The 12,538-nt window shown below is 43.5% G+C and overlaps 1 protein-coding gene across 2 annotated transcripts in view; it reads right to left on the reverse strand.

The window, feature by feature from the left end:
- Positions 1-11,990: 11,990 nt before the first annotated feature.
- The window catches only part of KLKB1 (kallikrein B1), a 30,970-nt gene continuing 30,422 nt past the window's right edge, over positions 11,991-12,538 (reverse strand). The window contains exon 15 of one of the 2 annotated variants that reach the window (XM_039362427.1): positions 11,991-12,181. In XM_039362427.1, the coding sequence (XP_039218361.1) occupies positions 12,020-12,181 (162 nt within the window). In that variant the 3' untranslated portion in view covers positions 11,991-12,019. The remainder of the gene's footprint in view (positions 12,182-12,538) is intronic. The other variant, XM_039362428.1, reaches the window with a different exon arrangement.

Below are 12,538 nucleotides of genomic sequence, written 5' to 3' on the forward strand. Positions count from 1 at the left end.
AAGTAAAAAATTTAGTTAGGCTTGTTAGGATACTCTGTGTGAAACTTCTTCAATAGCTTCGGGGCTCTGACGTGACGTTTATGGACCCACTCATTTTGTGAGGCAGGGAGGTGTTTCCAGGCAACTAGGTACTGAGTTGTTCCACGATATCTCCTAGAGTCAAGGATCTCTTTTATTTCGAAGTGTTGTTCCCCCTCCACCATGATTGGAGGTGGTGGGGGGGGGATTTTTGGCCGTAGAGGTGACTGATGCTCTCTTTTCAGCAAGCTGCAATGAAAAATTGGGTGTATTTGCCTGAGGTTTTTGGGTAATTCTAATTCTACTGTTACTGGATTTATGATTCTTTTAATTGGAAAAGGTCCTATATATTTTGGTCCAAGTTTTTTACAGGGCTGTAGGGACTTTAGGTATTTTGTAGATAAGTACACCATTTCTCCTATAATGAATGGTGTAGGCTCAACCCTTTTTTTATCGGCTTGTGCTTTGTATGCCCGCCTAGCTTCATCTAGTGATTTTCTGACTATTGGCCAGGTGTTTTGTAGGCTTTCCATCCATTCTTTCAGTGAAGGGATCGTTGGTTCTTTTGGGGTTAACTCTGGCATAGGGTTGAAACTTTGGCCGTTGGCTATTTGAAAAGGAGTGTAGCCTGTGCTGGAGTGGACTGCATTATTGTAGGCAACTTCTGCAAAAGGAAGTAAGTCCGTCCAATCACTCTGTTGGAAATTTAAAAAACATCTCAAATATTGCTCAAGTACCGACTGGCAGCGTTCCGCTTGTCCATCTGTCTGAGGGTGATGGCTAGATGTCAGTCCCTGAGTGGTCCCTAAGAGGGATAAAAATTCCTTCCAAAATGTAGACGTAAATTGCACTCCCCTATCAGAGATGATGCGTTGGGGTGCCCCGTGCAATCTGTAAATGTGCTGGATAAAAAGTTTTGCTAAGGCCTTTGCAGTGGGAATTTTTTGGCAAGGGATAAAGTGCACCTGTTTGGAAAATAGGTCCGTGACTGTCCAGATAACAGTATTCCCATTGCTTTCAGGCAATTCCACTATAAAATCCATGGCTATTTCCCTCCAGGGGGCTGAGGGACTTGCCACTGGTTGTAACAGCCCTGGCGATTTCCCTTGCAACCTCTTTGCTGATGCACAGGTTGGGCAGCTGGCAACATAACTTTCTATGTCCTTTTTTATTGATGGCCACCAAAATTGCCGTTTAATTAAGTGTAAAGTTTTTACAAATCCAAAATGCCCTGCTGATTTTGTGTCATGGCAAAGTTGCATGAAAGTTAGTCTTTGAGTTGTTGGTATATATAACTTTTCCCCTACCCAAGGCAATCCGTCTCTCATTGTGCACACATGTTTGTTTTTCTGGAACCAATCATCTGTTTCCAAACTTTTTCTGAATTCAATCCCAGTTTGGCTGTCCAGTTGTGGTTTTATTTTGGCTTGGGTTCTTGTGGTTACTGGCGCTGCCAGTTGTGATTCTGCCATTATTGGTCTAGAGTCTGTGGTTCGTGCGCTGTTATATTGGGGCATGCGAGATAGTGCATCTGCCAGGAAGTTCTTTCTTCCTGGTAAATGTTTGAGCTTAAATTGGAATTGGTGAAAATGCTGGGACCAGCGGGCTTGTTTGGGATTGAGTTTCCTGGAAGTTTTCAGGGCTTCTAAATTTTTGTGATCAGTCCATACCTGGAAGGGGATTTTGTTGCCTTCCAGGAACTGTCGCCACGTGAGTAATGCCCAACGTATCCCATAAGCCTCCTTCTCCCATACGGGCCAGCGCTGTTCTGTTTCCGTGAGTTTCTTAGATGTATATGCACAGGGTTGCAATACTGCATCATCATTTTCTTGTAATAGCACAGCCCCCACTGCCACATCACTTGCATCTGCCTGTATTATGAAGGGCTTGTCCATGTCTGGGTGCCTTAGTACTGGTTCGGCAGAAAAAAGTCTCTTTAGTCTCTCAAACGCTGCTTGGCACTCCATTGTCCATGTTAGTGGCTGGCTAGGTTTTACTGAGGATGTTCCCTTCGTTTTTAGTAAGTTGGTGAGGGGCAAGGCTATCTGTGCAAATGAGGGGATGAATTGGCGGTAAAAATTTGCAAAGCCCAGGAAACTTTGTAGTTGCTTTCTTGTGCGGGGTGGTGCCCATTCTAATACTGCTCTGACCTTCTCTGGGTCCATTTCAATGCCCTGTGGGGATATGCGATAGCCTAGGTAGTCTATCCTTTCCTGGTGGAATTCGCATTTTGAGAGTTTGGCATATAGGTGAGCGGCTCGCAGCTTCTTTAAAACCGCTCTGACAAGTTTGACGTGTTCTTCTTTTGTTTCGGTAAAGATAAGAATGTCGTCCAAGTAAACAAGGACCCCCTTAAACAGGTGCTCCCTTAGAACGTCATTGATTAATTGCATAAAGACTGCAGGGCCCCCTTGTAATCCAAATGGCAAGACTTTGAATTGATAGCACCCCATGGGGCAGTTAAATGCAGTCTTCCATTCGTCCCCTTCCTTGATTCTCACGCGATAGTAAGCTTCCCTTAAGTCTAGTTTAGAAAAAATTTTCCCTTTCGATAGGTGTGACAGCATGTCTTTCATGAGGGGCAGCGGGTATAGGTTGCTTTCACTGATTGTGTTCAGGGCCCTATAATCCACGCATAAACGTAAAGAGCCATCCTTCTTCTCTCTAAAAAGGACCGGGGCAGCCACTTTAGGCTTAGCTGGTTCAATGAAACCTCTCTCCAGGTTTTTTTTTTATAAATCTTTCCATTTCCTCCTTCTCCTTTGGGCTCATGGAGTATAATCTGGGCTTCGGGAGTTTTGCCCCAGGCTTGAATTCAATGGTACAGTCTGTGGGTCGGTGGGGGGGAAGCTCATTCGCCCTCTCCTCACTGAAGACTTCAGCAAGGTCCCTATATTCCTCTGGTATTTCTGTTAATCTTTTTTCCTCTCCTATGGATGCTTTTTCTATTCTTGATTCTGGTAGCCTCTCTTGGGGTTTTAAGTCCATAGGGTCCCCCTTCGGGAATTTGATTTCTGTCGTCCTCCAATTTACCCAGGGGTTCCATTTTTTCAACCATTCCATCCCTAGAATCATTGGGCATTCCATACCTGGGGTCACCACAAACGTTAAGTCCTCTTCATGGTTGCCCAGGGAGAGGTGTATTGGCAGAGTGGCTAGGGTAGCTGGCACCCCCCCTGCTATGGATCCATCTAGCTGGCCAAATGAGATTGGTTGTTCCAGTCTCCTGGATGGGATGCCCAGATTCCCCACTAGTGTTGGGCTAATGAGGCAGCGGGTGCAGCCAGAGTCTATTAAGGCTTTCACCTTCACAGCTTCGGGCATGGGGGGGATTAATATAGTCACTGTTTTGAAGATGGGTGTGATGCGTCCACTTACCAGGGGTTCGCCTTCCGAGCTGTCATCTGAGGCATCCACCGTCCCTGTGGTGTAGGCTGGAGTTCTTTCCCCTTGGTGAGCAGAGGTGGGGTTTTCTGCAATTTCCATCATTTTCATGGCTGTTTCTTTTGGCTTAGCTGAATACCCTCTGGGTTTGTTGATTGGGGATCTGTCTGGGTTGTGCTGGGGGGCCTTTGAGCGGCATTCTACAGCTCGATGCCCTTCTCTTCCGCACTTGAAACACCCCATCTGCTTCTTGGCTGTATCCGATGATTTCACCGGTTGGTGTGTCAGCTCAGGCGGGGGGCGGCTCCATTGTTTTCCTCGGCGATGCCTCTTCAATATGTCGATCTCTGCTTCCTCTGCCAAGACGTACCATTCCTCAAGTCGATGTGGGTCTCCTCGGGGCAGGCAAGCATCATATAGATCATAGTTTAGTCCGTCTTTGAAACGGCCAAGGAGGATGTCTTCTGGCCAATTCAGTTTGCTGGCAATGGCTCGGAATTCTTGTGTATACTCAGCCACTGGGCGTTTGCCCTGCCTCATCGTTGTTATTCTTTCACGGGCTTTGCGATCAGCCAGGGGGTCTTCAAATCGTCTTCTCAACGAGGACATGAAACGGTTGAAGTTACTGAGTTCTGGGGCATTGGAGTCATGCAGGTTCACCACCCAATCTGCAGCTGGTCCATCCAGGGCAGATTGCACGATCCGGATGCGGGCTTTGTCGCTGGGGATGTCCTGCCCATATTCCTCCATGTAGCTGAGGACTTGGGTTAGGAAAAACCCCAAGCGTGTTGGCTCCCCTTTGAATTTCACCTCCAACGGTGGACGTCTTGGAATGGATCGGTGCCTCCATTGTGGGTGGTAGTGTCTTCCGTCCAGATTTCCATCTGTGGTCCGGTAGGGGGTGGGAGCTCCTGGATCAGTAAATGTCCCTGGGGTTGCAGGTTCCACGTCCCCCTCGGTGTCTCTCCCTTTGTGGCTCCAGGAACTGGGGCGGGCGTAGGGCTCAGGAATCTCCTCTCCTAGGGAGCTGAGAGTTCTCTTCATCAGGTCAATAGCTCTCTCTAGGATCCAGTCTGAGTACGGCATACAGCTTCCTCCCTCTTCACTTGCGTGCAGGGATTTCTCCATCTCCTGCTTCCATTCTGGTTGCTTGGTCCCCGTCTCAGGGTCACTTTTCTTGATTCCTTTCCCCACTCGCTTTTCTTTCCAACGCCCATCGACCAGCGAGGCTTGTGGTCCTGTGTCTCCACCACTTCTTCTTCTGAGAAATCTGGCCTCTCGGATCCCAACATCTGGCAAGGTTCCAACTGGGTCAGCGGCTCTCTTTCCAGGGAGTTTTCTCCCTCTCTTGCTTCGTTGTCTGACATGGTAAATTTTTGCAAAATCCCCCGGCAAGGGTCTACCTTCCAGGTGGATTAATTTTGCAAGTCCTGTCTAATGTAAGGACCCACCCCACTTTGCATCTTAAGAAGACAGAACTCTTGGAATAGCTCTTCCAACAGGAATCCTTTATTAAGAGAAAATGGTTGCAGGCATGCTAGACAGGACTTGGGGTTCAAGCTCTCCCATTCAAGGTTTTAAGGGGTTCCCCAGTAGTCCCACCCAATCAACCCCCCTTCCAGTGATAGTTTCAAGTATCACAATTCCATCCCCTTTCTTCTTCCGTCTGGATGGAGACTTCAGATAACTACATGAAAGGCAATTACTCTTCTTTGATATGTTAAAGCTTAGAGGCCACAATAAACACCATTCAGTCCTTTGAAGTGTGCTGAAGGAAGTGAGGGCCATAAAGCCCCTTTGCTCTCCCCCTTTTCTCCCTCTTATGGCAGAATCCAGAGAAGGCAGAATTGGGAGTTTCTATGTTTGATAATTAAAGATGAAATATAATTGGATTCTGACACTGAGTATTCTTCATATATTTCATTGATCTCTGTATATATCATATTTAAGAAACAGATTATTTGCTGGGCAAGCCAGAAAGAGGTTATATTCTGTCCCTCTATGATTCAGCTAGCCTGGTATGTCTAAAAAATTCTTCCAACATTGCCTAGATCAGTGGTTTTTAACATGGGCGATATTGCCCCCAGGGGGCGATTTCGTTTTTTAGGAGGGCAATGGAACGAAAAGGGGTGACACAGGGGCGAAGGAATGAAAAGGGGGCAATATGGGGGCAATGGAGTGAGACGTTTTGGGGACACTTTTGAGACTTTTTCATACAGTGAATCGCTATATATCTGTCGTACAAAAACATCAGATCACTTGCTATTAGTGGATTGAATTGTGTTTTCAAATGTTCCTCCAGCTAGCTTCAGTACAGAATGCCGCACATATCTGAATACACATTGCTTATCTCCATGCGCGTGGCGTACCCATACAGTGGCGCGGCTTTGGCCAGAATATGGGAGATATGGGAAAAAGACTGGAAATAAATTATTTGCATCGATATGTCCTGATGACAATTTTAAAGAACACAAAAAAAGTGTTTGCATAAATTGAAGAATTATTTCCTATGTTGTGATTGAGAGGTTATGTTGGGGGGGGGCAATGACAACTTCCTCATTGGCTTAAGGAGGCGATTCGTTCAAAAAGGTTAAGAACCACTGGCCTAGATGGCCTTCTAAAGAATGCATGTGCTTTCTTAATATATGGTCAGGTTAATCAAGTGAAATCCAATACTGAATCTAGGTCAATACATTTTGGTGCATCTATGTCCACTTCTAAGCAAGATAATTTTATATTAGAGCAGGACTTTGGGGATCTCACTCAACATTGTTAATAGAAATGGACAATGCCCAACTATCCTAGCTTTGAAGATTAAATGTAATGCATCTATGCTTAAGGAATAGGCTCTGTGTTAGACTATCAGATGCAGAATATAAAATTATCGAAACATATTATTAATTACGCCTTTAAGAAGAAAATGAGTTAAAGCGAACAGATAAAATAAGATCATATAAAAAATACAATCTGAGAGGCATCCAGGAGTGAATAATTACAGTGTTGGGGAATATTAATGTCTAACACTGCATGCCTGCCTATCTAGTGGGTGACAAAAGTAGATATTCACGAATACATTGCAGAAAATACTACCCTCTCATGATGATAAGTTCTTGAAATTCCTTTCTCAATTGAAAGAACTAAAAGCACTTTTTTATCCATCTGAATAAGAACTATTAGGAGAAAAAAAGAGAATTTTTCTGAATGTCATTATCCTAGACTAAGTTTATTATAAGAGCAATCAATCATTTTATATTGAAAATTAAAGAGAATATCTATGCTTTAAGATCACATCTGCCATATGCTTTAATACTGTAAGGTTTCCTCTGTAATTTATTTGTTCTTTCCAAGCAAGGCATGCATGAGGAATTTATTAATAGTCCTTTAAGCAGATGAAAATATGTGAACTAAATGCTTCATCTAACAGCGTTTTTCTACCACAAATGCACAGTGAATAGCACTTTTGCTACAGCTGTGAGCAAAATGTTAAGCAATTAACATTAATCACAGCTCTGAAGAAAAAGTTTCGTGTGTGCTTGATTCTTAACAATATGCAGGTCTTAGTTTCAATTGTTCCTGAAAAGGATGCTGTATATTACCTTGGGGGAAAAAAACTATGCAGCCTAAAACATTGCCTGTCTAGCATCCCATATTCATTAACCTTTGTAACCAGTTTAACCTCAGATACAGAGAAAATTAAAGTTGCACAGTTCTGTGATGACTTGCAATACATTGTTAATACAAGACCTCTCCTCCTGCTAAGTTATCAAATTCAGAAGCAACTAAAATGCAATATTAGAAGTAAGATAGCATCTGGAACAATACAAAAAATGGCCTCAGGATATAAAATGAAGCAGAGACAGATTACTAGGATTCTGCCAAGAAAATTCAATGTCTACAGAAAATACCTTCTTTCAACAAGTTAAAAGATGACTGGACACACAGTCTTCATTGACATTTCAAATGTTGGATAGACAACAAAAGAAGCAAATTGACTATATGCTTCACAAACAGATTGAGGTGTTCTTTGCATTCATTAATAGACTTGATATTGATGGGGCTCATTGTGCTAGTTAATGACTATAATAAAGTCTTTCATTTCACTTCACTGAGGCTTGTTTATATGCAGATCAATGTCGACACACTTTGTGGATGAAACTACAATCTTGTGGTGAAATCTTGCATTATAATTAAAGACTTATTCAGAAGTACTAAAAAGGTATGTGCAATGCCAAGCTTAAGTGGAAAATGGTATACAGGTAGTCCACACCTTATGACCACAATTGAGCCCAACATTTCTGTTGCTAAGTGAGACAGTGGTTAAGTTTTGTCCCATTTTGCAACCTTTCTTGCCACAGTTGTTAAGTGAAACACTGCAGCTCAGATCATGTATATCCAGGGGTTTTTTTGTCATAGAACGCCAGAACGGAGTTCCGGCACCTTTTTGTAGGGTAGGCAAGGTGGGTTGTATGACGTGTGTGAGTTCTGACACCTTTTTTTTTTTTTTTACAAAAAAAGCACCGTGTGTATCTTTTTGCATACTAAAACAAGCAAACAAAATAATCTGATCCATATTCCAAGTGATAATCTGGTGAAAATCAAAGATAGATTTCATGGATTTTATCTGACAAATGTAGTGCCTGAAGAACTGAGGACTTCCAGACTTGCACAATTCTGTTACTGTAATATTACACAAAGATAGTATTAATACTAATGGTTGGTGCTCCTTGTCAAAGGGCTAACATCCGCTTCCTTACTTTTATTCTCCCCAAAACTGGAAAGGGTCCCTTCTGAGATGTTTTCTCCAGCCACCACCCCACCCCTCCTTCAGGCTCAGATTTTATCAGATCATTATATAGGCTGCTACTCTCCCTCTTGTTTCCCAAGCTTATTCCCACATATCATTACACTAATTAGTTACAGCCAATTCATTTGAGGGCTGATTTGAAAATGATGTTCAAAATGTTTACTCACAAGCAAGTCTATATACATTTAGGGGAGCAGATGCATAATTCTACACAGGATCAATATAAATATATAACTATAACCAGATATATAGCATTCAGTTGTCACCAACTACTACGATTTAAACATATTTTCTTTCTATTATGTCTACAATTAATACAATCATTGATCAGAAACAATATATTCACATTAAGGAAAAATACATTTGCGGGTTGAAGAAATAATTATAATATATTATTTTTATTGTGTTATTGGATGTATGTCAGACTCTTCAAAATTAATATATTGACTAAATTTCTAAGATTTTTCTTTAAGAACTTCGTATCTGTTGATCATAAATAGTCCATATATATATATATTAGTAAAACAAATAAAACACGATCACCGGGAGGGTTTGAAGTAAGAATACTTTACTTAAAAAATATACTTTACTTATGCTAAAAAGTTGCCAAGCTTTCGTTGGGGGAAACTCCCCAAAATCGTCAGGGCTAAGAAGGCCGTTTCAACAAAGGTGGTTTAAGTAGGTTCAAGTAACGTCTGCGCACGGCTTTTAGATCGCGTCACTGGCCCTAATTGACCAGCTGATGATCGAGATGTGTCTGTAACGTTTTGTTCTTTTCTTCGAATTCCCTTCCCTATCCTTCCGCTGTTGGTTTCTGGAGGCGTTAGTAACCTTGCATCTCCTCCTCTTCCGATGGTGCTGATACCTGTCATATCGGAGGGAGGGTTCAATCTAATGTTTTCCTGTGTCTTAATATGGGGATGGGGCTCCACCAACTGTAGGTTAATGCCCCTTTCTTGTTGCATACTTCTCTCCTCTTTTGCCCTATCAACAGTTCTTATCTGGATATAGTGTATTTCAACGTCCGTGTCTTTATCTCCCACCCCAGTCTTCTTTGTGTCCGTGCCCTTTCGTTGTTTAATATTCAAACCTGATCCTTCCCATTCCTGTCGGTGGGGGGTCGTTAATGTTTGGGCATGTTCTCCGCTCCTGTTGCTTTTCCTTTTACTAATTGAGCGGGTTGTCATTCCATGTTTTCTCTCCCCTCTCCCTGTGGGACGTTCCTCCTCATCGTTATGGGCAATCACAAGCTTCGGAATTTTATCATCTCCCTCCCATATATTAACAATATTTCAGAGGCCACGGCCAGATTACTGGCCCCCCATGGAATACAGGTGGCTCACAAACCAAATCAAACCCTGCGATCTAAAGTCATGCGCCCAAAAGACCCCCTACCTCCTATGGAGAAATCATCTGTTGTCTATAAAATCAACTGTAGGAACTGACAAGGCAACTATGTAGGGAAAACAGCCAAACGCCTGAAGACTCGTCTTCATGAACATCAACTGGCCATAAAACGAGGCGAGCAGCATTCACAACTTTGGATGCACATGGCGCAGGATGGCCATCAGTTTGACTTTATTAACCCTCGTGTCGTAGCTAGTGATGCCACGAAGGGAGGCCGGCTACTGAAAGAGGCCTGGTTCTCAAATGACAGGTCAATCAATCGCCATATTGACTTGCATCCAGCGCAACAAGCGCTGCGGAAATGGGATTCAAATCATTATTCACTACACCGTAAACGATTGAGTCAACACCCGCGGCGCTATGGACAAGGAACTGTACCCCCCGCCATCAGGAGTGTTCGCATGCAGGCGGAAACAACCACACCACCAACACTCCTCTACCATGTGACCAGCGCCAGTTCGTGCGACGAGAGAATTTCCCACCGCAGCAAGCGGATGCGGGAACATGGACTGCGAACCCCTCATGCACGAACCCCCCATCGCAGCAAGCGGATGCGGGAACACGGACTGCAAACCCCCCACGCATGGAGGAAGAAAAGGAGAGGGCTCCCGGTGTGGACGATCTACGTACCTCCCAACAATATCATGTGAAGCTCGCATCTCCCCACGAGGGAAGAAGTGGCAACAATGGAGCCGGAACATCTAAAGGATCCAACAATAAAATTCCGGAGCTTGTGATTGCCCATAATGATGAGGAGGGAAGAGGGGAGGGGAGAGGGGAGAGAAAACATGGAATGACAACCCGCTCAATTAGTAAAAGGAAAAGCAACAGGAGCGGAGAACATGCCCAAACATTAACGACCCCCCACCGACAGGAATGGGAAGGATCAGGTTTGAATATTAAACAACGAAAGGGCACGGACACAAAGAAGACTGGGGTGGGAGATAAAGAGACGGACGTTGAAATACACTATACCCAGATAAGAACTGTTGATAGGGCAAAAGAGGAGAGAAGTATGCAACAAGAAAGGGGCATTAACTTACAGTTGGTGGAGCCCCATCCCCATATTAAGACACAGGAAAACATTAGATTGAACCCTCCCTCCGATATGACAGGTATCAGCACCATCGGAAGAGGAGGAGATGCAAGGTTACTAACGCCTCCAGAAACCAACAGCGGAAGGATAGGGAAGGGAATTCGAAGAAAAGAACAAAACGTTACAGACACATCTCGATCATCAGCTGGTCAATTAGGGCCAGTGACGCGATCTAAAAGCCGTGCGCAGACGTTACTTGAACCTACTTAAACCACCTTTGTTGAAACGGCCTTCTTAGCCCTGACGATTTTGGGGAGTTTCCCCCAACGAAAGCTTGGCAGCTTTTTAGCATAAGTAAAGTATATTTTTTAAGTAAAGTATTCTTACTTCAAACCCTCCCAGTGATCGTGTTTTATTTGTTTTACTAATAATTATGCCCGGGAGTCGCATTTTTACCAGTATTATTGAATATATATATATATATATATATATATATATATATATATATATATATATATATATATATATATAAACACACGCACACACACTCCATATACCAGTAATGGCGAACCTTTTAGAGATCGAGTGCCCAAACTGCAGCCAAAAACCACTTATTTATCACCGACTGCCAGGTGGGCGTGGCCCACTGGATGGGTATGGCTGTGGTGGTCATGGCAGATTGGGTGGGTGTGGCCAATGTGGGTGTGATCACCTCAATGTTGCTCATGAGGAGGGACATCTGTGGGGGCTGGGCAGAGTTGGGGGAGATCCAGTGGGTCTCTGGCAGGTGGTGTGGTGGGCAGGAGGCTTGTCCTGTGGGGTGAGGCGAGACAAGGCAAGGCAGGGCGGGGGTGCCATTATCACAGGGAAAGGTGAGGCAGGGGCCAGGTCGGCTGCTGCCTGACACCATCATCCCCTGCACACAAAGGCCAGCGAGTGCATGGGTGCTGGAATGCATCTGGCCATGTGGGACATTGGCCAGTTAGCGGGTGGCTGGTTGAAGAGGGACGGTTGCCATCTCTGGGGCATGGCGCGCATGCCCACAGAGAGGGCTCTGAGTGCCGCCTCTGGCACGCGTGCCATAGGTTCGCCCCACTGCCATATACTGAATTTTTTTTAAAAAAAATCCATCTTTGTAAACTTCACTGTGAATTATCTTTTCCCATACACTCAGAAGTAATAATTGAAATGGAATCTCAAATTCATCTGAATTTCCATGGTCTGAAATGGTCTGATAAAGTAAATTTAAAATATATACATTTAAATATGAATTTTTTGCAGTTTTTTCCAAATGCAGAAACAGGATGAAATGGGCCTTTGAACAGAGCCACATGAAATTAGTAGCATGTAGGATTAATTTATTTTCTGTTTTAATCTTCTAAAGTTTGTTCCAGAATCCAGTCTACAAACTTAACCACATTGGTGTAAACACCTGGTTGTCCTGGACGAGCGCATCCTTCACCCCAACTGGTGATGCCAACCACATACCAACTGTTCTCAAATTTACACGACAAGGGGCCACCTGAGTCTCCCTGCAAAGAATAAAGAAAAATCTACATAAGTTTAATAAAGGAAGATTGGTGAAAAGGATACCCAGGTGAATAAACAAGTTCTTAAAATAAATCATCATTATTCAAAAGTATGTTTTCTACACTCCTTAACCAAAAAAGACTTTCACCAATATTCACAAAGATGACCAATATCCCAACTATGCCACACAAACAACAAAAGAAAAAAGAATGGATAGAGAGAGAAAAAAGCAGTCTTAGATACTTGTTCTTGAAGTGCCAATTCTTATCCTAACCTGTTCCCATTGGAACAGTTCTGGGACTATTATAGATGGAGTAACTGGCCTATGTGCCATTCTATGTCCCAGATTAATCAAATGA

Source organism: Crotalus tigris, unplaced genomic scaffold (genome assembly GCF_016545835.1).
Source record: "Crotalus tigris isolate CLP2741 ecotype Arizona unplaced genomic scaffold, ASM1654583v1 scf7180000019463.280638, whole genome shotgun sequence".
Taxonomy (NCBI): domain Eukaryota; kingdom Metazoa; phylum Chordata; class Lepidosauria; order Squamata; family Viperidae; genus Crotalus; species Crotalus tigris.